General features: G+C 41.5%; 1 protein-coding gene across 1 annotated transcript in view; it reads right to left on the reverse strand.

The window, feature by feature from the left end:
- Positions 1–26927, reverse strand: part of ADARB2 (adenosine deaminase RNA specific B2 (inactive)) — a 599017-nt gene that overhangs the window by 36615 nt on the left and 535475 nt on the right. Inside the window, exons 6-7 of the mRNA XM_070729429.1 lie at positions 26212–26380; positions 11647–11798 (exon numbers count right to left, since the gene is read on the reverse strand). Of these exons, the coding sequence (XP_070585530.1) occupies positions 11647–11798; positions 26212–26380 (321 nt within the window). The remainder of the gene's footprint in view (positions 1–11646; positions 11799–26211; positions 26381–26927) is intronic.

Below are 26927 nucleotides of genomic sequence, written 5' to 3' on the forward strand. Positions count from 1 at the left end.
AGTTTCAGAGAAAGATGAAGGGACAAAGAAAAAGTGCCAAATTACTAATATCAGCGAAATACTTTAAATGTATAGAGATAAATCCACCCCTTAAAAACGCAGTACACAGTCAGTTCAATTATTCCTGTAATAATCTGCAGCGAGTCAGCCTTTTTTATTTTTTAACCATGACAGACAATGCATTTTTAGTAAAAGGAAAATTAAATTTTTCCCCGTTTTTTAAAAAAAAAAAAATCCTGGAAATGAATGGTGATTAAACAGAATCATATGAGTAAAAACCTGTCTGAAATTCACATGTGGCTGACTCAGAAGTTCATTTTCTTTTTCTCACTTCACTGCATCTTGCCTTTTTTCCCCCTGTCAAGGGGGCGAGGAGGGGGAGAAGCTATCTGTCATTTTTCCCCTTATGTACTGGTCTCTGAGTTTATCACCACATTTAAAAAAGAATTGGAAGGATGCAGCCAGAGGTGGGCTGCTAAGTGACGTGTGCTCACCCCCGTGGCTCTGAGTGCTAGCGGAGTCCAACATAATTCTGCTACTGCAGCTGTACAGGTAGAATCGTGTGCAGAGACAAAGGTGTGTCTGTGTTTTGGAATGGTTATTTGCTTCTGCACACGGTATGGGCATGGCACCACTGCATTGATTGACATTTGCTCTCTAGAGTATGGTGATAAGCCCAAGATTCATCTCCTGTCACTAAACAGTTGAGAAAAGCTTCAATCTCAAAATAGTCAAAAAATTCATGGACGATTTTGTGCATTTCAGTAAGCATCCTGAGCATCCACTGCAGCAGCTTATTTTTATTATTTTATTTTTATTTATTTTATTTATTGGATTTGTATGCCGCCCCTCTCCGCAGACTCGCTTAGCATTCAGGTAGCGTGTTACAGTGTGCACTTCATAATTCATAATTACCTGTTTCAACTTTGTAAGGAATTAAATATGGGAGAAAATTTCTGTCAAATTATAAAAGAAATTTATAAGGATAATATGGCCTATATTAGGGTAAATGGAAATACCCTGTTTCCCCGATAGTAAGACACCCCCGATTGTAAGACATATCGGGGGTTTCAGGGGGGTCGGCTAATATAAGCCATACCCCGAAAGTAAGACATATTGCCGCCTCCCTCTCATCTAGCTGCGCGCCGCCTCCTGCCCATGTCCGCACCGTCCCCCTCTCCATACGTCGCCACGTCTGCCACCTCCCTCTGATCTTAATGAGCGCCGCCTCCTGCCCACTTCCGCGCCGCCCCCCTCTCCATACGTCACCGCGCCGTCCCCCTCTCCATACGTCACTGCGCCGTCCCCTGCACTTGTCACTGCCGCCTCCTGCTTAAAATGCGGTAATGCACAGTATTAATCATACATCAGTAAAACATACACACTGGCATACTGGGGTATCATCTGCTGTTTTGTGGTGAATACAATACTGTTCAGGTTGTTAATAAATGTTAATTTTATGGTTAAAACAAAAAATTTGACAATTTTTTCCCCAATATAAGACATACCCCAAAAGTAAGACATAGTGGGGCTTTTGGGGATAAAAAGAAAGTAAGACACTGTCTTACTTTCGGGGAAACACGGGTAGAACAGAGAAAATTAATATCCAAAATATCCAAAATCCACACTTGCAGGGAAACGGAATGAGGATGCTCATCTCTAACCTTCACCACAATGATCTACTGACCACCGGCACTGGTCGTTCTCTTCCGCTGGCTTTCCGCTACCCGATAGTAATACCAGCTTCCCCCGCGAACATTCCCCGCAAGAGCTACATGCCTTGTAATCTTTCCGGATAACCATTGTATATCTATGTATATTACAAATACATTTGACAAAATAAATAAATAAAAATAAATAAATAAAAACAGCATGGTCAATGCCTGTAATTATAGAGAGCACTTTTCAACTTGCAAGCTCTTGGACAGGGTCCTAATATACAAAAGTTTAGCATTCTATTGAAACAGCGCTAGATCTATGTTTGAAAAACAGGAGGTAGTGCTGGTTCATTTTTGCTATTTTTATCCAACCAAGCATGCTGCCAGGAGGAAGCACCAGCATCTCTTGCCAAATATTTAATAGCTTCAAGATGGTTATAAAATTAGGCCAAGAGCTTCTATGCAACCATTTGGCCAATGTGTGTGGACATTTGCAGCCCTGAGAAACGAAATCAGCCTCTATAAAATAAGGCACTGCAAACTTCTGATACGGTTATTTCAAAAGCAGAGCATTATTAAATGTAGAATATTTTTTGTTTGAGTATCTATCCTTCCCTTTTCTCCCATCCTTGATATAAAAAGGGGAAAAAAGATCGTGCAGAATGCAGCTGTGAGAGCAGTCATGGGCTTACCTAGGTATGCCCATGTTTCGCCATCACTCCGCAGTCTGCATTGGCTGCCGATCAATTTCCGGTCACAATTCAAAGTGTTGGTTATGACCTTTAAAGACCTTCATGGCACTGGACCAGAATATCTCCGAGACCGCCTTCTGCCGCACGAATCCCAGCGACCGATTAGGTCCCACAGAGTGGGCCTTCTCCGGGTCCCGTCAACTAAACAATGTCGGTTGGCGGGCCCCAGGGGAAGAGCCTTCTCTGTGGCGGCCCCGACTCTCTGGAACCAACTCCCCCCAAAGATTAGAACTGCCCCTACTCTCCCTGCCTTCCGTAAACTCCTTAAAACCCACCTTTGCCGTCAGGCATGGGGGAACTGAAACACCTCCCCCGGGCATGTACAATTTATGCATGGTATGTTTGTGTGTGTGTGTTTGTTAATAAATGGGGTTCTTTTTAAATCTTTTTAAATATTTTAAATTCATTTGGATTTGTCATGATTTGCTGTATCTTGCTGTGAGCCGCCCCGAGTCTGCGGAGAGGGGCGGCATACAAATCTAAATAATAAATAAATTAAATAAATAAATAAATAAAAAAGGTGTTTGCCACAAACAAAAAGGCTTAATATTTTCATCCTCCTTAGTTTTTCTCTTTAGGGGTAAAACAACATTTCTGTTGCTCTTCCTGTCTTTAGGTTTGAATGTTGATGTAGAAATAATGCAAATTAATCAGAGGAATCAAAATTCTGCACAGGTGGCTTGCTCAGAGATACCAATCAAAACAAGCACAGCTTCAAGGTTTCAAGAGTATTATTTTTAATTACTAATTGCACAGTTCATCTATAATTAACACTTGAGAGCCGCCATTTTGAAAGTGCTGCAGGCCCCATAGGGAAAAGGATGGACACCTGAGGGGAAAATGCTCACAGAATGAAAAGAAATAATAGCATGATTAAAATAAACAAAACATGACAAAAAAGGAGAAAGAAAAAAAGGGGGAAAAACAATCCATAGAATAATTATAACTACTGTTATAAAATTAATTCAATCTTTAAGATTATCCTTAAATTTAAATTTATATAAAATATATAGCTTCATCTTCATCTTTTTAATCACAAAGTAGCTCACCTGAACAGATAATTTCTTACAATGTTAACAACCACCACAACAAAAATTAAAGCTATCTCCTTTCAAAAATTATTTGAAGAGTTCAATAAAACACAACATAATTATTGTTTAAATTTCTTAATATCTGGACCTACCTATTCTCCAATACTGGATTGTCAGGGTTCCAACCAATGTCCTAATTAAACCATGAATCTCAAGCCAAGGTTCAAAAGAATTCCAACTTAGCCATCAAGACTTTGAACTCTTGGTTAAGTAAATTTAAAACTCAAATGCAAAAATTCAGTCAAAAATAATTGGACAATGTGCTTACAGTACCCAAGCTGGCATAATATACCATTAAAGGGAATTGAAGTTTCTTGTCATATCACCCAATGTACTAATCAAAAGTCCAATACAGGTAGTCCTTGACTTACGTACAACATTCATTTAATGGCCACTTGAAGTTATGACAGCACTGAAAAAAGTGACTTATGATCAGTTTTCACAGGTATGACCATTGCAGCATGCCCTTGATCACACAATCAGAATTGGGCAATTTGTCAACTGGCATGTATTGTTCTAATATCTCAGGTTCATGTGATCACTGTTTGTAATTTTCCCAGCTGACTTCTGACAAGCGGAATAATGGGGGAGCCAGATTAATCTAATAACCACATGATTAACTTAAAAGCTGCAGTCATTGGCTTAACTATCTATCTATCTATCTATCTATCTATCTATCTATCTATCTATCTATCTCTATCTATCTATCTATCTATCTATCTATCTATCTATCTATCTATCTATCTATCTATCTATCTATTTTGTCCAATACAAATTGAAAGTTAAGGAGAATAAAAACGTGTAGCAGTAAATATCAGGGAAGGGATAGAAGAAGAGATATGAGAATAGAATACATCAATGAAGAGTAGAGGAAGGATATATGGATGGGAGAAAAGATATATAAAATATAGGAGAGACAATTGGACAGGGGACGGAAGGCACACTAGTGCACTTATGCTCGCCCCTTACTGACCTCTAAGGAATCTGGAGAGGTCAATCGTGGAAAGTCTAAGGGAAAAATGTTGGGGGTTGGGGGTTGACACCACGAAGTCTGGTAATGAGTTCCACGCTTCAACAACTCGATTGCTAAAGTCATATTTTTTACAGTCAAGTTTGGAGCGGTTGATATTAAGTTTGAACCTGTTGCGTGCTCTTGTGTTATTGCGGTTGAAGTTGAAGTAGTTGTTGACAGGCAGGATGTTGCAGCATATGATCTTGTGGGCAATACTTAGATCATGTGGCACAAAAGGTCATAAAATGAAGCATGACCCACTTAACAACTGTCTTGCTTAGCAACAGAACTTTTGGGTTCCGTTGTGGTCATAAATCAAGGATTACCTATATTGTAGTTCATGCAAATTTAAAAATAAGAAAGGCTAATATCAAGCTCCATAAACAAACTAAGGGATCTGAGTGCAGAGTTGAGCAATGTAGATGATTAGGGGAACGGAGGCTAAAACATACAAAGAACGGTTGCAGGAACTGGGTATGTCTAGTTTAATGAAAAGAAGGACTACGGGAGACACAATAGCAGTGTTCCAAGACCCCAGGGGACACCATAATGAAGAGGGACTCAACTTATTTTGCAAAGCACCAGAAGGCAAGAGAATAAACATTGAATGGAAACTTTTTAAAGCTTTCTAAACATTAGATTGCTAAATAGAACTTTCTGAATGTTTCAACTGGGCAAGGATAGCAGCTGTACAACTTCTAAGGCTTACATCCCAGGCTCTAAATTGGTGCTCATTGAATGTTTTCCTTTATTACACAATACTACTTATAAGAAAGTTCTTTTTACTCAAATACTTTAAGTCAGTTAAAATGTCCCTGTTGTGATTGGGTAATGTCTTTGTGTGTTGTTACCAGTGTTCCCTCTAATTTTTTGGGGGGGTGGGTGGAAAAGTATAGTGTCTGAGCGGCAGTCCCTTTGGGACTGGGCGGCACAGAAATAATAAATAAACAAACAAACAAACAAATAAAACCCCCACCCTGTTTTGCCTCAGAGAATTTCAAAATAAAATATTGTACTCTGTGTCTATAACAGTGAGCTCATAATAGGGCAACTCTATCAATATCAAAATGCCACTTAAATAGTTGAGCTAGTTTCAAACTAGATTTTGAATTTCTTTCTCTCTTCCTTACTCCCATTCTTTTTCTTTCTCTTTTCCTTCCTCTCTTTTTTCTATCTGTTTCTCTCTCTTCCTCTCTCTCTCCTTCCCTCTCCCTCTTCCCCTCTCAGCTTCTGGACAGGTTTGGAAAACTCTGAGTTGATGATGATTTTTAAGTGAGCGATTGCTCACTGCTCAGCTTAGAGGGAACTATGGTTGTTACCCAAAGAAAATAACTTTTATCAAATTTTGGAGTAATGTATCAGGCTTGTAAAGCAATGCTGTAAATTATAGACTGGATCCAGATGGCTAGTAGAAAAGTTACATAAAATTCTTCTATTAGGAACCAGATGAATGTGAAGGAGATAGAGCATAAAACCCAGGAAGTTATAGCCTGCTGATATCCAAACATAGTCCTTGAAAATTTTCAGTGGACCATGTCAAAAGAAGGGCAACCAGGAGACTGAGGAGTCTGGAAACCAACTCCTAGCAAAAACAAATGAAAGATCTGGGGATATATCAACCTTCAGAACAAAAGATTAAGGACACAGAAGTCTCCAAATATCTGTCATGCAGAAGATGGAATCTACTTGTTCTTTGTTACTCGAGAGAACAGGACTAGAACTAATGGATGGAAACTACAAGGAAGCAGAGCAGGACTGGAACTAATGGGTGGAAACTGCAAGGAAGCAGATTTTGACCAAACTTTAGGAAAAACTTATTCCAAAGCAAAAGCTGCTTGGTAGAAGAATAAACTGTCTCAGGAGATGAGATGCTCTTGGTTACTGGCAGAGTTGAAGCAGAGGCCTGTTGACCATCTGGCAAGTATTCTATACAACTTCCTACATTTAACAAGAAACTGCCCCATGTATAGTTTTTGAGTCTAAAATGTTGTTTCATTTCATCACCCAGGCTTGAAATTACGCACCGTCAAAGCTGACACTTCAGCTCTGCAGGGCACCAAGACAAACAATTAGAGTTAAGTATCAATGTTCCTCTATTATCATGTTTCTGACTCCTGCAAGGAGACAGCCCCCCATCCAATGTCACCAATTAATTTGGAAGAGTTAGGAATAATTTCCCTATTTCCTCGCAAAGGATGTTTATATGGCCCTGCTCAATTTCTGGAGGGGGGGGGACAAGGAAGTGTTCTGGTATGTGGCCTGATCCTTCCTTTTCAATAATTTATTTTTATTCGCTTAATGAATTTACAAGCAGTCCAGCTTCTGCTCAGGCAATCTCACACTACTCACAAGAGCCTACAAAACTTTTGCCAGACCCTTACTAGACTACTGCTCATCTGTCTGGAACCCATACCACATCTCAGACATCAACACCCTTGAAAATGTCCAAAGATATTTCACCAGAAGAGCCCTTCTCCACTCGAAACAAGATATCCTACGAAAATAGACTAACAATCCTGGGCCTAGAAAGCCTAGAACTACGGCGCCTAAAACACGATTTGAGTATTGCCCACAAGATCATATGCTGCAATGTCCTACCGGTCAATGACTACTTCAGCTTCAACCGCAATAACACAAGAGCACGCAACAGATTCAAACTTAATACAAACCGCTCCAAACTTGACTGTAAAAAATATGATTTCAACAATCGAGTTATCGAAGCTTGGAACTCATTACCGGACTCAATTGTGTCAACCCCTAACCCCCAACACTTCTCCCTGAGACTCTCCACTATTGACCTCTCCAGGTTCCTAAGAGGCCAGTAAGGGGCATACATAAGTGCACTGGAGTGCCTTTCGTCCCCTGTCCAATTGTCTTTCCTTTCTTTCTCCTATCTTATATATTCTCTTCCTTTCATATATCCTCTCCTGTACGTTCACTTTCACCCTCATTTATATTACCCCGTGTCTATTTTTCTTCCTATGTATTTGTGTATTGAACAAATGGAAAAGGGTATGTTAAAGAATTAGAGTTAAAATGACCCTTCATTGCAAATAATCCTATTCTTTCTAAAGCAATTTCACCCCATAATTTAAAGTCTAAGGCAATGTGCATGTTTACTGATAGCAGACCTGCTTTTTGGAATGTTAATTTTAGGGAACACATAACTATTCACATTTAGAATCATTCAATTATTCCCAATCTTATTAGGTATAATTCTGACCATCCCCAATCCTTAGGCTAGGTTGGGCTAAAATATTTGCATTGTGAATAGACCTGGAAATGGGTGGGAGAAGCACAACTCTTGCCTATCTTTGATTTATATTCTTCCAGTAAAGATGGCAGGGTAATGGATGTTTTTCTTGAATTCTTATTGGGGGGGAGAGGAATGATGTGTCTGTTTCTTACTCCTAGATTACGCATGAACCCAATGACCCAGCTGCCAGTGCTGCAAGCCGATCCTGCTGAGATGGAAGTACCAGAGAATGTGTCTATAACACAACTTTGGCACAGCTGTAGGTTAATAGACAACCAGGAGGAAGGCTGCATGCTGTGAAGATGAAATGGTGTGCTTCAGACCTAACGGGACTGTGGGATAAAACAGGAGTTGGGCTATCAGGAAGTCAATGGCACAAGGCAATACAACATGTTAGCAAAAAGATAGAAAAGCCACCCAGGGGGAAGAGAGGAGAAACAGCCTAGGGCAGGTTTGTGTTCATTTTCTTTGCCAACCTATCTAAGGTCAGCAAATATTGCAGAACCATGGAAGAAAAATGGATGGAGAACAAAGAAAATGAAAAACTGGAAGGCCAGAATGAACTTCTTGATGTGTTTAACTAAAACTACTTTTCCTATTTTTCAAAAAAGCAACAAAATGCCTAAAAATGTACTATTCCTATTACTGCCATTACTAAAAACAATAGCCTCCATGGTCTACAGTCTTGTTCTGTCCTTGTGGTACATACTTGTTGATATAATTTTTTTAAAAAATAGAGTAGGATATTTTTTTTTCTTATTATTGCGGTAGAGAAGGCTAGAATAAATGCAAAGAAACCCCCTGATAGTAAAGTACCAAAAAGGTAAGTAGAATGAATAAAAAGGTAACCTTCCTTCCTTCCTTCCTTCCTTCCTTCCTTCCTTCCTTCCTTCCTTCCTTCCTTCCTTCCTTCCTTCCTTCCTTCCTTCCTTCCTTCTTTGCTTCTTTGCTTCCTTGCTTCCATCCATCCATCCTTCCTTCCTTCCTTCCCTCCCTCCCTCCTTCTTCCTTCCCTTCCTGCCAGAGCTGTAGGGGCAGAGTGGTTAGAATCAAGTGTGGTATTCACTTACGTTCCCTACCGGTTCGCAAATGGGAATACATTTGCCTCCACTACGCATGCGCAAAGCCTTCTGCTCATGTGCACAACCTCAAAAATGTGATGTGCTTACATCTGGGTAGGTGGGCAGGGCCACCCACAATAAGCACTACCAGTTTGCCCAATCCGAATAGAACTGGCTGAATACTACCACTGGTTAGAATGCAGTATTGGAGGCTAATTATGCAACCATCTGAAGGTAAATAGCATTAGCAATAGCATTTAAACTTACATACCGCTCCATAGTGCTTTTACAGCCCTCTCTAAGTGTTTAAAGAATCAGCATATTGCCCCCAACAATCTGGGTTCTCATTTTACCCACCTCGGAAGGATGGAAGGCTGAATCAACCTTGAGGCGGTGGTGAGATTTGAACTGCTGAACTACAGCTAACAGTTAGCTGAAGCAGCCTACAGTGCTGTACTCTAACCACTGTGGCATCCCGGCCTCACTGAAGCCTCCTCCTGACTTCCGGTAGGCCTGTTGGACTCATCCATAGGGGAGCTCCAATTCCTTTTATTTTTGAACTTCCAATTGGCCTGTGAAGGCATTTTCCACCATCCCCAGGTTTCAGGAGGTTTCCCTAAACCCTGGGGAGAGTGAAAAACAGCTCAACAAACCTACCTGAAGTCAGGAGGAGGCTTCAGTGAGGCCTGTGTGCATGCTTGAGGGAGGGTGGAAGCAGCAGGGGAAGGCTGTGTGCATGCGCAGGGCATTGCATTATGGGTATTGGCATACTTATGTGTGCTACCGTGCGCACGAAAATCCTTTTGGAGCCAAAAACAGTTTGCCATCCCTAGTCTGGGATGCTCAATTCGTTAGTTGAAACTATGGATGAGTCTGTTCATATGTTTTGAGATTAAGAAGTTACAACACATGGTCAGACTGTCCAAAATACATGGACTGGACGGATGTCCAGAACACAACAGACAGAATCACAGCACATGGACTGACTGTCCAGAACACATTGACAGATTTGCAACACGTGGATAGAATCTTCACAACCCAATGACAAACTCACAAAAACATGGACTGACTCTGAGTCATATTACTTTTTGTCTCAATTGCTTTGTTAACTTTATGGCTTATAAATTTAATAAAAACATAGAAGACTGACGGCAGAAAAAGACCTCATGATCCATCTAGTCTGCCCTTATACTATTTCCTGTATTTTATCTTACAATGGATATATGTTTATCCCAGGCATGTTTAAATTCAGTTACTGTGGATTTATCTACCACGTCTGCTGGAAGTTTGTTCCAAGGATCTACTACTCTTTCAGTAAAATAATATTTCCTCACGTTGCTTTTGATCTTTCCCCCAACTAACTTCAATTCAATTCAATTAAACTTTGTATAAAAATATATGAAGGTTCTACACGTCTCTTGGAGAATGTAAAGCTCAGCCCAATAAGTGAATGAGGGAACAGACTTACTCAACACATCAAACTTTCACAAGTCCATTATGTAAATTCTCAAAAGTAATGGCCCTCAGAAACCTGTGCCCTAGTTTCTTGAAACAATATCATCTATATACTTTACCTCATGAGGGAGGAGCCTTGATTATCTGGAGGGATTTTAAATGTGTCATTGAAATACTGAGGTGGTACATTAACATACCCTAATTAACTGGATAATACCTTTAAATCACTGCTTCACAAAAGAAAGGAACCGTTCTAAACTAAAAAGCAAAATGTCCATTAACTAGCCACAGACAATTCATAGGACTCATGAATGTAAAGCATATCTTTATAAAAGCAAATTACAAAGAAAATGGCTTGCCAAAGGAAAATATGCAAATGTAAGTTTTAAATGCTGTTAGTGAAATCTGTATGGTAAAGTTGGCTTCACTCAGTGAAATGAGAATGAAACTTGGTCTCCTTTGAGGCAAGGTCAAGGATGTGAACTAGAGCAGTGTTTCCCAACTTTGGCAACTTGAAGATATCTGGACTTCAACTCCCAGAATTCCCCAGCCAGCGAATGCTGGCTGGGGAATTCTGGGAGTTGAAGTCCAAATATCTTCAATTTGCCAAGGTTGGGAAACACTGAACTAGAGGGCCCAAAATATTAGTTTTAAAATCTTTAACTAGGTGGCTACAAAAATTGTGGGTTTTAGTATGAATTTGCATAAGTTTTACTAACTATAAGAAGTAAGGTAATTTGCTGTAATGGTAGCAAAACTGAACTTTTTGAATGTCCCACTTGTTCTAATTCAATACAAAATGTTTCACCATCGGGTTATCTTGTTTAGTTTTAATTCTGGGTAATAGTAATATAGATGCTTCTAACAAAAGATCTGAGACTTAACCATACTTTTGAATCTGAATTAAAGATCTAGTTGATTAAACATCCCCGTAGTTCAGTCCAATTCTGAGAAACTAACTTGCAAGTGCAAGTAGCAAAATAGATTTTCTGTTCTAGAGTCTGTTTCCCAGTTTCACAACTAATTTTATGTCATGTTCACACACTGCTTAAAACAGAGTGTAGCTTATTTGACGTTTGGCTTAATTTGCCAAGGAAAAGCCAACTAATACAATGTGTGAAGCTAAACTATTATGGTTTATTTATATAAGATTGTATTTATATAGGGGTTTTTTTTGTTTACCATAGGGCTGAATCAAGCCTATATCTACCCCAATCCACCGAGAGAAGCCAAGTTGCATTATTTTCATAAGTGATGTCTACATACAGAACAAAAATGTTGACAGGAGACAGAAATGGCCATCCACATATCTATAAAAGATAGAAAAACGAAGAACAAAACTAGAGAAATACAGGTCTTACAGTCAGATGTGATTTCATAGGGGGAATTGAGGCGTGCGTCTCCACAAGGTGATGTGCTCACGTATAAATGGAACAGAATGTTTTCTTTTAGCCTGTAGCCTCCCTCTTTTAACCGCACAAAGATTGATCGCTCGCTGTCTTCTTGTTGTCTGCTAGGATCACAAAGAAAGGTTGCAGGTTATTTTTTACATTCCAAATCAGAACTAATTCTTTTCTCGCTATGGGTTAGCTTTCAGACCCTTTGTTATGCTCCCTTTATGATATCTCGTATAAGTTCTCTCTAGCAGATGCTTTGAATGAACTCCACAAATATCACAGGGATTACAAATCTTTAGCAATCAAACGAATAAACAAGTCAACAAAAATGATAAGAAATATCAGAAAATTTGTCATTATTAATTCAAACAGTCACAATCATCTCTGTGCCATAACATGCTTTCTAAAAGACAAATAATGCAAAATGTAAATGTTGAATGAGCTTCAACATTCTACTGCAACAGTTAGATCTAACAAAACCATTACTGTTTGCCACTTATTTCAGTGTCTTGTTATTGTTATTGTTATTGTTACTGTTATTAGACTTGTATGCCGCCCTTCTCCGAAGACTTGGGGCGGCTCACAGAATACAATACAAAAGCAATATGTATACAAATCTAATTAGTTAAAATTATAAGCTAAGATCCCATTACATTAAAAAGCAGTCAATTAACTGCTTTTAGTATATTTTAGTATAATATATGGAAGCATTGCATATTGGTTGCAGATATTTTACAAATTAAAGGAGAAAGTTGATTCAGAGAGATGAGTGGTAATATGGTTTTGTTCCTTTTTAACAATTAAAAATATTTAAGTAATAAGTGGGAACTGTGAGGCTGTAGATAATCAGTTTTCCCCCTTTCTGCTTGTTTAAGGAGAAGTGCCGTGCATGGAACGACCCAGAATATGAGGCAGATAGGTAGGTGTGCTGGTTGGACCGGTATGTCTTAGTAACCATTAATATAGGATACTGGCTTATATGCGTGGAACAAATCGTCAATGTGGATTATACATAGGAATATATCGTACTAATCATTATTATATAATACTGGCTTATATGCATGGGGCAAGATCCAAAATGAGGCATAGGAGCATGCTTATTTGTATACATTGCATATTATTTGCATAGTTTTCAGCCTTGCAGTTTCAACAATCTCAGCCAATCTCCTCGTTGAGTTTTACCATTTCTTGTCTTCAATCTCTTGTAATAGTTTTTTTAAAGTTATTTTTATTCTGCTTATAAAACAAGTATTACAAACACAGTTCTTAAATGGAACTGAGCAGGATATCCAGAATACCAGGGCAAAAATAGTCTTTGACAAAAAAGAGAATACTGATGTTGTCACTTTCACTGTTGCTATCCAGTCCAAATAAAATTTTGTTTGTACGTTTCTGTTCACGTTCAACAACATATTTGATCAGTAGGGAAATGTTGTTGTTTTGGTTGATACCGTGTTTCCCCGAAAGTAAGACAGTGTCTTACTTTCTTTTTATCCCCAAAAGCCCCACTATGTCTTACTTTCGGGGTATGTCTTATATTGTTAAAGGGGCACTGACAGCTAAAAAAACTGTGTAAAATGTGTTTTTTTAGTGTATATGCATTTTACCTTCTGTGACGGGCGGGGGGGGAGGTTTCTTTGGAGTAGGGACGTGCCCGAGTAAATTTGCAGAGGCGGCAGTGACAAGTGCAGGGGACGGCGCAGCGACGTATGGAGAGGGGGACGGTGCGGACGTGGGCAGGAGGCGGCGCGCAGCTAGATGAGAGGGAGGCGGCAATATCCCCCGTGTTTCCCCGAAAGTAAGACATATGTCTTACTTTCGGGGTACGGCTTATATTAGCCGACCCCCCTGAAACCCCCGGTACGTCTTACAATCGGGGGTGTCTTACTATCGGGGAAACAGGGTATTATTAGTTGGTTTGATGCCCTGAGGCTGCTTGTTAAACATTTGAATCTTTAGCTTAGCTTTCTTGGGATGGTTTAAGCTCTGATTGAACTTACTGATGATATTAACACTTTTCTAACTGTGCTAAGAAGGGCAGTGAGGAAAATGCAGAAGCCTGAATACTACTACAGATTTAGTCTCAGCTACAAATCTAAGATGTATGTAACAAACCATGATGACTTGACTGCTCAGCTTGCTTTTCTTTTGTTTTCTGGGTGTTTCTAAGCTTGCCTATGATAGATAGCTGCCTCATATCAGTTTGGAACTGAGTTTGCTTCAACCACCAGCAGCTCTTGGTTTTTTTTTTCAAAGCTCTGAGTGGCACACTGACCAGTCCCCCAAGCCCAAAAAGGCAAGAATTAGCAAATCAAAAGTGAAAACAATGTCCATTGTCTTTTTCGACAGTAAAGGAGTGGTCCATAAGGAGTTTATTCCTCAAGGAAAGACATTTAACGCTGCCTACTACATGGATGTGCTGGAAAGACTCAGCAAAAAGATATTCAGGATGAGAAAATACTTCTCTGCTACCTGGCAACTCCATCACAACAACGCACCTTGCCACAATGCGCTATGAGTCTGCGAGTTATTGGCCAAACACCAGGTGCCAATGCTGCCCCACCCCGTATAGTCCTGACATTGCCCTAGCAGACTTTTTGTTCTCTCAGATTAAGGCAACCCTGAAAAGAACCCATTTTTCATCCATAGAAGAGATCCAATCAGACGTGACGATGACCTTGCGAGAGGTCTCCAAAGACGCCTTCCAGGGCGCATACCAGTCATGGCAGAGTCACTGGAAAAAATGTGTAGAGGCCCAAGGACAATACTCTGAAGAATTTTAAGTGTTTGTGCAAATCTGTTCAATAAATTCCTTTAAAGAAATAATTGCATTACTTTTGGAACGCACCCTGTAGCAAGGGTCATAACTTGGAACCAACTACCTCTGGAGATCCACACTGCCCCCAAATTAATCTGGTTTTTCCATTGACTTTGCTTGTCAAAAGATCACAAAAATTGGTCACATGACTTTGGAACACAGCAAGGATCATAACTTGGAACCAACAACTTCCAGAGATCCATACTGCCCTCAAATTAATCTGGTTTTCCCACTAATGTTGTCTGTCAAAAGATCACAAAAATTGATCACAAGTCTTTAGGACACAGCAAGGGTCATAACTTGGAATCAACTACCTCTGGAGATTCACACTGCCCCCAAATTAATCTGTTTTTCCCATTGACTTTGCTTGTCAAAAGATCCCAAAAGTTGATCACATGACTTTGGGACACAGCAAGGGTGTCCCAGAAACCAGTGAGGCCCCACAGAGTTGGCCTTCTTCAGGTCCTGTCAACTAGACAATGTGCTTGGCAGGGCCTAGGGGAAGAGCCTTCTCTGTGGGGGCCCCAGCCCTCTGCATTCAGCTCCGACCAGAAATCCGTACTGCCCCCACTTCCCACACCTTCCACAAGAGTCTAAAGATTCACTAGATTAGATTAGATCCTAGCCCCTGGCCTAAGGAATGTAATGTATGTTCGTTGTGTAAACGGTAATGACTGTTTTAATATTATTGGGGTTTTAGATTAAGTTTTAAAAATTAATTGGATTACAATGTTGTATTGTTTTTATGTTGTGAGCTGCCCCGAGTCCTCAGAGAGGGGTGGCATAGAAGTACAATCAATCAATCAATCAATCAATCAATCAATCAATCAATCAATCAATCAAGGACTGCCTGAACAAAAGTAGCCTTCACTTGGACGGCGTGCAAAGATTGCCTTCCATTGTTACATTAAAGTGAAACTTTCCTGATAGCAGTTTATTAGCTTGGATATAATGGAATCCTGATGAAGGAAAAACCTCCTTTAACTTGGTGGGGAAGTTTTTATGCCAGAATTCAGTTCAGTTCAGACAGATGTTGCCCAGTATGCCAGAATCTAAGAATGAGATGCTGACCTAACCAGCAGGTTTCACTTAGATACATTATCCAAAATGGTACTGTGAACCTTTCCTTAGTAATCACTTTAATATTAAATTTGATAGAAGATGAACTAATGCATGGCCAGTGGCTCTACCAATCAGCTTTTTGCTGTCAATTCCTGGAATTCTAGGTGTGGGAAGAGACAGGAAAAGGAATTGGAGGACCAAATGTTACAGAGGCAAGAAAATGAAAGAGACGGAATCCCAGACAAGAGCAGAATTTTCTCCTCTATTCCATCTTCCTTACAGACACGTAATCACATAATTTGCCACGAGATATGGAAAAGGTAAGTTGCTTTCCTCATTTCAACAATAATTGCTTGAAAGACTTATTTTTCTGGTAAGAATGAAGTACATTGGATAAATCCTAGAGCAGTTTAATGTTTCCAAATGTAAAATAATGCACTTGGGGAAAAGGAATCCTCAATCTGAGTATTGCATTGGCAGTTCTGTGTTAGCAAAAACTTCAGAAGAGAAGGATTTAGGGGTAGTGATTTCTGACAGTCTCAAAATGGGTGAGCAGTGTGGTCGGGCGGTAGGAAAGGCAAGTAGAATGCTTGGCTGCATAGCTAGAGGTATAACAAGCAGGAAGAGGGAGATTGTGATCCCCTTATATAGAGCGCTGGTGAGACCACATTTGGAGTACTGTGTTCAGTTCTGGAGACCTCACCTACAAAAAGATATTGACAAAATTGAACGGGTCCAAAGACGGGCTACAAGAATGGTGGAAGGTCTTAAGTATAAAACATATCAGGAAAGACTTAATGAACTCAATCTGTATAGTCTGGAAGACAGAAGGAAAAGGGGGGACATGATCGAAACATTTAAATATGTTAAAGGGTTAAATAGGGTTCAGGAGGGAAGTGTTTTTAATAAGAAAGTGAACACAAGAACAAGGGGACACAATCTGAAGTTAGTTGGGGGAAAGATCAAAGGCAACATGAGAAAATATTATTTTACTGAAAGAGTAGTAGATCCTTGGAACAAACTTCCAGCAGACGTGGTTGGTAAATCCACAGTAACCGAATTTAAACATGCCTGGGATAAACATATATCCATTGTAAGATAAAATACAGGAAATAGTATAAGGGCAGACTAGATGGACCATAAGGTCTTTTTCTGCCGTCAGTCTTCTATGTTTCTATGTTTCTATAAATGCATTGTGAATAAGATTAATCTCTCACTCTGAAATACTTTGACTTTTCCATTTCAGGATGAATTAGGGTTGTCTTTCTCAGTGTGTTTGTTTGTGTGTGTGTATTTGGGTCACTACAGGAATAGCTTTGGCTCCTGGCTAAACAGAGAGAGTCATCTGGACGAATTGTTGTGAGCAGAGTTTTCGGCTGTTGGGAGAATTCCACCACAAAACAACATAGCATTGATCCAAATAGCATAATAACATAACTGAATGTGCTGTGAAACTGGATCAATACAGAAGCATAAGAAACAATGATTACAGTTTTATCCTCAGAGGCATGGATGCCACGCTTAACACAAAACAAGCAGAAGGACTGCTAAGTGAAGACAATAATTTAACATAAGCCCAAGATGGGGATGAGGAGGGCTGGGCTGAATGGGGTTCAGAAATTATGCAAGCAAACAGATATGTAGACCAGCTTTGTTCCAGCTTTGTCTCATATTTTTGAGATATGTTTATCACCTCTTTTATTGCCCTGTGAATTTCCAGTGTATTTATATCCAGTGTTATCAGACAACCATCTGCTTTTAAAATCCCTTTCTCCAAAGCAACACCAAAGATAACCTTAGGGTTGCCACCTAACAACAGTCCCATTTGATAGAGTATTTTAAATGCTTTCACCACCATTTGTTTCTTAGGTTTGCTGACTCTCCATAGGCTGCTTTTATCGAACTGTATCCTTTGTGAACAAATTATGTCTTCTTTACACTCTCCTGCAGGAGGATCCACTCAGTTTGCTTAAGATGGCCAGTACAATCAGCAGAAGCAATATTCGAAAAACAACCCCAACCCCAAAAAGCTCAGGCAAGCCTTTACTAGCATCCAACTTGGATATTTTCGTCAAGATTCTAAAGAGTGTATAGTCACTGTATAAATGAATTTCTCTAACAAAACTATTAGACCAGAGGTGATATTCACTGGCTTTACCTACTGGTTTGCAAATTTGAGTGTGTGGTTGTGTGTGTGCCTTCCATACACATGTGTGGCCTTCCACATATATGCTTTGGTTGTACAAGCAGCTTGCACCCATATGCACTGTTGTAATCATAGGTTTTTAAGCACTGGAATTTGGAAATAAGATATTGCTGGAGAGTGATGTTTTAAGCCTAAATTGTGTGCTGAATAAAACTTTAACTCTTCCTCTATGGAAAGGCAGCCCAGGCTGAATAAGCATCCTGCAGAATCATGACCAGGTATGGAAAGCATTTCAAGAAAACCTATAGAACTTCCATATAAGGTATGCATTACTGACATTCCTTTGCAATCACACAATCAAGGGAAAAGCAAGGAATGTAGCTTCAGTTTATTACCCAAAGAGAAGCTTGCCTTATAAGGTGCAAAAGTAAATAGTTGCTGGAGAATGGTTTAAATGTATGTGGCGCTCGCGAATTGGTCATTCTGTACCACATGTCAGAACTGTGAAAATACAATAAATAGGAGAGGTCTTGAGGCATTCAAGGTCGTCCTCCCATCGAGAAAACTTTCTCTCTGTCATTTCATTCTGATGTGGCAGTCATGGCCTGCTGTGCTGAAGGAGGGCTGCATGCCTTCAATGCACAGCTTCAAAATGTGCCTAAATAGGATGACATAATACTGGGGCAGGTCTCCACTACAGGTTTGCTGAAACTGCTCTGAACCACCTGAATTCCACCTCTGAGTTGACTAATCCATGGTAGTTGAGAATCAAATATCAGATAAAACATAATAATAATGTTTGCTGCAGGAGATGTGAGATTTTCTATAGAATTCAGCCTAGAAGGAGAATGATAGCCCAAAATTGCTGCATTGTTTAGTGGAGCAGCATAGCAAGAAAATTAATATGAGGGTAATTTATGAATTGTGACCATTGCATGACAATATTAGATCAGACATTATATATATATATATATACAGTGATCCCCCGCTCGTTGCGAGGGTTCCGTTCCAGGACCCCCCGCAACGAGCAGGTTTTCGCGAAGTAGCGCTGCGGAAGTAAAAACACCATCTGCGCATGTGCAGATGGTGTTTTAAACTTCCGCAGCGCTAGCGAGGAGCCGAAGATTGGGGGGCGGCGCGGCTCTTTTAAAACATCACCGCCGACATGGGGGGCTCGCTAGCACCCCCCCGAACCCCCAACCTGGGTTTGGGGGGGTGCTAGCAAGCCCCCCATGTCGGCGGCGATGTTTTAAAAGAGCCGCGCCACCCCCAATCTTCGGCTCCTCAGCGGCGAGCGAGCGAAGCCAAGCCAGCAGCAATGTCGCCGCCGCTGCAGCCAACGCGCGCTACGATCTTCCGGGCCAGCCAGGCTCAGCGGATCAAGCCCGGCTCCTCTCGGCCCAGCATCCCGGGCCAAGCGGCTGCCTTCCGTGACTGAGCCTGGCTGGCCCGGAAGATCGTAGCGCGCGTTGGCTGCAGCGGCGGCGACATTGCTGCCGGCTTGGCTTCGCTCGCCGCTGCAGCCAACGCGCGCTACGATCTTCCGGGCCAGCCAGGCTCAGCGGATCAAGCCTGGCTCCTCTCGGCCTAGCATCCCGGGCCAAGCGGCTGCCTTCCGTCACTGAGCCTGGCTGGCCCGGAAGATCGTAGCGCGCGTTGGCTGCAGCGGCGAGCGAAGCCAAGCCGGCAGCAATGTCGCCGCCGCTGCAGCCAACGCGCGCTACGATCTTCCGGGCCAGCCAGGCTCAGCGGATCAAGCCCGGCTCCTCTCGGCCTAGCATCCCGGGCCAAGCGGCTGCCTTCCGTCACTGAGCCTGGCTGGCCCGGAAGATCGTAGCGCGCGTTGGCTGCAGCGGCGAGCGAAGCCAAGCCGGCAGCAATGTCGCCGCCGCAGCCAACGCGCGCTACGATCTTCCGGGCCAGCCAGGCTCAGTCACGGAAGGCAGCTGCTTGGCCCGGGATGCTGGGCCGAAAGGAGCCGGGCTTGAAGATCGCAGCGCACGTTGGCTGCGGTGGCGAGGGCTTGCGATGGAGGGTGGAGGAAGCGGCCATGGGAGGGCGAGCTGCCTCAGGGAGGAGGATCGGGCGGGACCAGGTGGGGGCTGGAATTTCTCCACCAGGGCGAAGGGCGGGCGAGCGGCGAAGGGCGGGCGAGCGGGTGCTGGGGAGGGCTTCTCGCCCTCCCGCCAGCAAGAGGGGGAGCGAACGGCGTGGGCAGGCGAAGGGCGGGCGAGCGGCAGCGAGGAGTTTGCGTGGGCGGTGGGGAAACTCCTCGCTGATGCCAGCAAGAAGGGGAAGACCCAGGGAAGCCGCCCAGCAGCTGATCTCCCGGTTGCCATCTACGCATGCGTGCCCATAGAAAAAAAGGGCACGCATGCGTAGATGGTATTTTGACTTCCGGGTTGAAAAATCGCAAATTACACTGTTCGCAATGGTCGGGGACGCAATAACCGGGGGATCACTGTAATGTCTGATCTAATATATGGATCATGTATGTATGTATGTATGTATGTATGTATGTATGTATGTATGTACAGTATGTATGTATCTATGCATGTATGTATCTATGTATATATGTATATATGAGAGAAAGGAAAGACAATTGGACAGGGGACAAAAGGCACATCAGTGCACTTATGTACGCCCCTTACTGGCCTCTTAGGAACCTGGAGAGGTCAATCGCGGAGAGTCTAAGGGAGAAATGTTGGGGGTTAGGGGTTGACATAATTGAGTCCGGCAAGGAGTTCCACGCTTCGATAACTCGATTGTTGAAATCATATTTTTTACAGTCAAGTTTGGAGCGGTTCGTATTAAGTTTGAATCTGTTGTGTGCTCCTGTGTTGTTGTGGTTGAAGCTGAAGTAGTCATTGACCGGTAGGACATTGCAGCATATGATCTTGTGGGCAATACTCAAATCGTGTTTTAGGCGCCGTAGTTCTAGGCTTTCTAGGCCCAGGATTGTTAGTATATTTTTGTAGGATATCTTGTTTCGAGTGGAGGAGTCAAGGGCTCTTCTGGTGAAATATCTTTGGACATTTTCAAGAGTGTTGATGTCTGAGATGGGGTATGGGTTCCAGACAGATGAGCAGTAGGATGGGTCTGGCAAAAGTTTTGTAGGCTCTTGTGAGTAGTGTGAGATTGCCTGAGCAGAAGCTGCGTAGGATCAGGTTAACAACTCTAGAAGCTTGCCCACAAAATCATTTGCTGCAGCGTCCTGCCTGTCAATGACTACTTCAGCTTCAACCGCAACAACACAAGAGCACGCAACAAATTAAAACTCAATGTTAATCGCTCCAGGTTCGACTGTAAAAGATATGACTTTAGCAATCAAGTTGTTGAAGCGTGGAACTCATTACCTGACTCAGTCGTGTCAATCCCTAACCCCCAACATTTCACCCTTAGACTAGCCACGATTGACCTCGCCAGGTTCCTAAGAGGTCAGTAAGGGGCGTACATAAGTGCACCAGTGTGCCTTTCGTCCCCTGTCCAATTTGTTTCCCTTTATCCTATATGTCATATATCTTTCCTCCCTTTCATATATCTCCTCCTCCATTTCTATATTCTTTCCTTGTCTGTAATACTTCATGCCCATTCCCCTTGATGTGTTTTGTGTATTGGACAAATAAATAAATAAAAATAAAAATAAAGGTTGAACGTCCAAGAATCTTCCTCCGCAGGAAAAAGATGGAGGCATGATTAAATATTCAATCAAATGATATGTAAAACTGTATACATGGAGATATGACATAATGCAACACCCATCTCTCTTTCTCTGAGAGTTTAAGGAAAGATAGAGTCTGTGTGATTTTGATAGAGTTTATTCATCCTTTCCTGTCACAGTGCTAAGCACCAAGGCCTGGAGAGAGCCTAAAATGATACCCATCTAAAATTCAATGCTCTATGAATACAATTCCCACTAGAGAGTATGAATTCCATAAAAAGATCTGGCCACAAATGTCTGATGATCTTAAAAGAGGACAAAACTGCTAATGTTCTGCTTCCTGATAGTCTATCTATGTCAAATAACATGAACGATGCAAGGTTAGGGTAGAATGGGTTGCAGTAAGGCATTAACAGTCAAGAAACATTTAGACCAGATTAATGCTCCGGTTGCTGTCTTGTGCTGTGAATTTTTCACAGACAGAGGGGAGTATTATTATGCACCATTGAACCCAAAGGACTGCTATCTGTTTCATGTACCAGTGAAGAGATCTTTTATGCCCAAAAGTGCCTTAATGACAAGCTGAATACAAGAAAGTGTATTCATTGTAAATAGCTTTCCCAATATGACTCAGCCAGAGTGAAGGAAGAAAATGCCCATAATGAGAAGGTATTTAGTTTTTTGTTCTCAGCTATTGCCTGTTTTATCAAGTCTTGATTAGTGTGTTAATTGGATACAACCAAGAAGCTTCATGAAACATGACTTTATTATGAATATCTAATCACTGCTGAAGAAAAACAGGCCAACATGAAAGAATTTCAGGCAGCCTTGTATAATTATGTAGCTTTACATAGTTACATAGGACTTTTCTTTCTCTATTAAGAGGAGGGAGCATCCAAAGCAGTACAGTGATGGTGAGTTAAAAGACAACACCTGGACTTTGTTTCAGACTGGTCTAACACCTGGCAACTTCAAATATCAACCAACAAATGCTCTACCCTCCACATCGGCAAAAAGAATCCAAACCGCACATACGAACTGAATAAACAATCTCTCACTGCCAACCCACACTCAGTAAAAGACCTTGGAATACTAATATCGAATGACCTAAGTGCTAAAGCCCACTGCAACAATATCGCCAAAAAAGTTTCTAGAGTTGTTAACCTGATCCTATGCAGCTTCTGCTCAGGCAATCTCACACTACTCACAAGAGCCTACAAAACCTTTGCCAGACCCATCCTAGACTACTGCTCATCTGTCTGGAACCCATACCACATCTCAGACATCAACACCCTTGAAAATGTCCAAAGATATTTCATCAGAAGAGCCCTTCACTCCTCCACTTGAAACAGAATATCTTACGAAAATAGACTAACAATCCTAGGCCTAGAAAGCCTAGAACTACGGCACCTAAAACACGATTTGAGTATTGCCCACAAGATCATATGCTGCAACGTCCTACCGGTCAATGACTACTTCAGCTTCAACGGCAACAACACAAGAGCATGCAACAGATTCAAACTTAATACGAACCGCTCCAAACTTGACTGTAAAAAATATGATTTCAACAATCGAGTTATCGAAGCGTGGAACTCCTTGCCGGACTCAATTGTGTCAACCCCTAACCCCCAACATTTCTCCCTTAGACTCTCCACGATTGACCTCTCCAGGTTCCTAAGAGGCCAGTAAGGGGCGTACATAAGTGCACTGGTGTGCCTTTCGTCCCCTGTCCAATTGTCTTTCCTTTCTCTCACTTATCATATATATTTTCTTTTTTTCATATATCCTCTCCTCTAAGTTCACTTTACCCTTATATATATTACTACATGTCTATTTTTCTTCCGATGTATTTGTGTATTGAACAAATGAATAAATGAATAAATGAATAAATGAATGAATGAATAAATAAATAAATAAATAAACAACTCAAAAATTTGCATTAGAACTTTCTTATTTACATTTAATTTATTCATGGTTCTTGTTGCCTGAATTTAATACATCGCTACTATGAACCCAATGATGCAATGTAGTTTCATCAAGCTAAGATTAATCCACTAATCACTAAATGCAAGAAGGATGATGGTGGTGGATTGGGGCCTGGAGCAAATTCTTTTTGCTGCCTGCCTGAGGCTTCCAAATTCAGGGATTGTCAAAACTTGGCAGGCTAGAATAATTGGTTTCTGAACTTATAGTATTTATAATGATCAATATTTTATTGGCTACCCAAGGCTACAGCTGAATGGCAAGCCTGTGAAATCAGAGCATTTAAAGAATTAAATATATTTCATGCTGTTATTTCTCTTGCCATCCTCCTCTTTATATTTGCTGATGAATCAAGAGCCATTTTATCTACCTCATGGATTGAAGACGGTGAGGCAAGAAAGTTAATGTTGGTTATTTTACCACTATTAGAATTGAAATGCAGCTGCAATTTGCTTCAGGAGATGATGGTTGGTCTTCTTCCTATACGGTATTCTTGTATGTTGTACTGTATACTCATAAATATTAACTGAATCTCATTGGGAACATACTGCATATACAATAACATTTGGGTGAAGTCTCACCTTGCTGACCAGCAAAGCTATTTTATGAATATCAACTGATATTTATTTATTTATTATTATTTATTAATCAGATTTGTATGCCGCCCCTCTCCGCAGAGTCAGGGCGGCTCACAGCAACAACAATACAATGTAAACAAATCTAATATTTAAGTTAATTTAAAAAACCCCAGTTTGAATTGTGACCGGAAACTGATCTGTAACCAATGCAGACTGCGGAGTGTTGGTGTGACATGGGCATGTTTAGGAAAGCCCATGATAGCTCTTGCAGCTGCATTCTGCACGATCTGAAGTTTCCGAACACTTTTCAAAGGTAGCCCCATGTAGAGAGCATTACAGTAGTCGAGCCTTGAGGTGATGAAGGCATGAGTGACTGTGAGCAGTGACTCCCGGTGATATTGTAAGCAGGCCAACTGGTTAGTTAACTGGCAAACATTTGCTACTCTTTCCTGGTTTTTATTTCTTGCAAGCAACAGGGAACTGGAAAAAATGACTAGAAGAAGAAAGAAGAACAATGGATGTAGAGCGTGCTACTACAAAATGTGGCAGTTGTGGGCAAGAATCTGGATATCTTTAAATGCAGAAAAGATTAAAGCTGTATCTGTCTGTCAAGGGTTGCTAGTTATGATTATGTGCCATCAAGTTGATGACTCTTAGCAACCACATATATTTTTCCCAAGAGTTAGTTTATAAGGATTAATATTAACAACGTTTCAAGTATGCTTCTAAGTATGGTTGCTGTAGAACAGTGAGGGCGAGTCTTTGGCACGTGGGGGCATGTGGAGCCATACCTGCTGGCACATGAGCCATTGCCCTAGCTCAGCTCCAGCACACACATGCATGCTCTCCATCGAAGTTTCACCATACACAGAGGTTCTGGGAGAGCATTTTAGGTTTCTGGAGGGCTCCCAAGGGGAGGGAAAGCCTCTAGAGCCTGGGAGAATGAAAAACGGGCCTACCAAGCCCACTGGCAGTTGGGAAATGGGTCATTTCTGGCCTCCATAGCAGGCAGCGAAGGCTGTTTTGGCCCTCCCTGGGGATTGAATTATGGGTGTGGGCACTCACACATGTGTGATAGCGTGCACGCATATGCATTCGGCACTTGAGGGAGAAAAGGTTTGCCATCACTGCTGTAGAACATGCAAGAAGATATTATTTACATAATATGGTGATGAGCTTCTCAGAAGCCCATATTGGTGTCTCAGTATGCAGAGATAGCTGGATGAAGCAAACTGATCCAACTTTATCAATTTTGATTGTGGTGTGTGTTTGTGCCCCTCTCTGTAGACTCGGGGCGGCTTACAGCAATGATAAAAACAATATATAATGACAAATCTAATAGTTAGAATCTAAAATAACAATAATACATTTAAAAATTCAAAAAAACCCCAAGAGACCCCAGTGTATGAAAACATACATACAATCACATCATACGCAAAAATCTACATAGGCAGGGGGAGATGTTTCAGTTCCCCCACGCCTGACGACAGAGGTGGGTTTTAAGGAGTTTACGAAAGGCAAGGAGGGTGGAGGCAGTTCTGATCTCTGGAGGGAGCTGATTCCAGAGGGTCGGAGCCGCCACGGAGAAGGCTGTTCCCCTGGGTCCCGCCAAACGACATTGTTTAGTTGACGGGACCCGGAGAAGACCAACTCTGTGGGACCTAACTGGTCGCTGGGATTCATGCAGCAGAAGGCGGTCTCGTAGATACCCTGGTCCAGTGCCATGAAGGGCTTTATAGGTGATGACCAACACTTCGAATTGTGACCGGAAACTGATCGGCAACCAATGCACACTGCGGAGTGTTGGAGTAACATGGGCATATTAGGGAAAGCCCATGATTGTTCTTGCAGCTGCATTCTCCACGATCTGAAGTTTCCAAACACTCTTCAAAGGTAGCCCCATGTAGAGAGCGTTACAGTAGTCGAGCCTCGAGGTGATGAGGGCATGAGTGACTGTGAGCAGTGACTCCCGGTCCAAATAGGGCCGCAACTGGTGCACTAGGTGAACCTGGGCAAACGCCCCCCTCACCACAGCTGAAAGATGGTTCTCTAATGTGAGCTGTGGATCGAGGAGGACCCTCTCCAAGGGGGTCAATAATTCCCCCCCCCAGGGTGATGGACAGACAGATGGAATTGTCCTTGGGAGGCAAAACCCACAGCCACTCCGTCTTATCAGGGTTGAGTTTGAGTCTCTTTCCAACATGTAGTTTTGTTTCTAAAATTATTTTTAGGCTCCTCGCATAATTCCCCTTTCTCTGAGTATTATCTAAATGAAACTTACCTCAAGTGCAGTTCCAACTGTGAATAAAGGAAATGAATGAAGGCTCTTCTAGCCACAATTTCTGCATGGCAATCATTCACAACGAGTCCTTGGTCATTTAGGTATTCTCCATTTAGGCATTTGGTGCCTGAAGAGAGCACAATAACCTGAGCCTGCTGAATGTCCATACCTACAGGGGAAAAAAAACAGCAATCAAAAGTTCATAATGGTGTGAGATCATGCTTTTGTGTAACACCAGAGATAGTTCTAAATGGGTGATTACCTGAGGAAAGATAGCAACCATTGTTTTCATCACACGCAATAATGTGCAATAATGTATGATCTGTTTCAATATGGACCACTAATTCCCACATCCAAGTCAACCAGAAACTTTACTGTTTAAACCATTAACCAGATATGCTACATCCCATAAGGAAATAATAAAGATATTCCTGCAACCCAGATGAACAATAATCTTCCAGGGAACTTTATTTTGTTGTTATCACTGCTGTTCCTTTTTTATGATAGAAATATACATCCTATGTACGGTGAGTTTTCATTTTCTTGGGATTGCAATGACTAATAAAAAGTGAGTTTTAGAGTGTCTTTTCTTTAAGAATGATGCATATTTTAACGCACAAAGCTCTAGTTCAACTACTGAACATGCATTTCTTTATAAAATGGGAACAGTTATTAGGGCTGTGCCTCCTTGCTTTGCAATATGACAGAAGACTAAG

The sequence above is a fragment of the Erythrolamprus reginae genome, chromosome Z (genome assembly GCF_031021105.1).
Source record: "Erythrolamprus reginae isolate rEryReg1 chromosome Z, rEryReg1.hap1, whole genome shotgun sequence".
Lineage (NCBI taxonomy): Eukaryota > Metazoa > Chordata > Lepidosauria > Squamata > Dipsadidae > Erythrolamprus > Erythrolamprus reginae.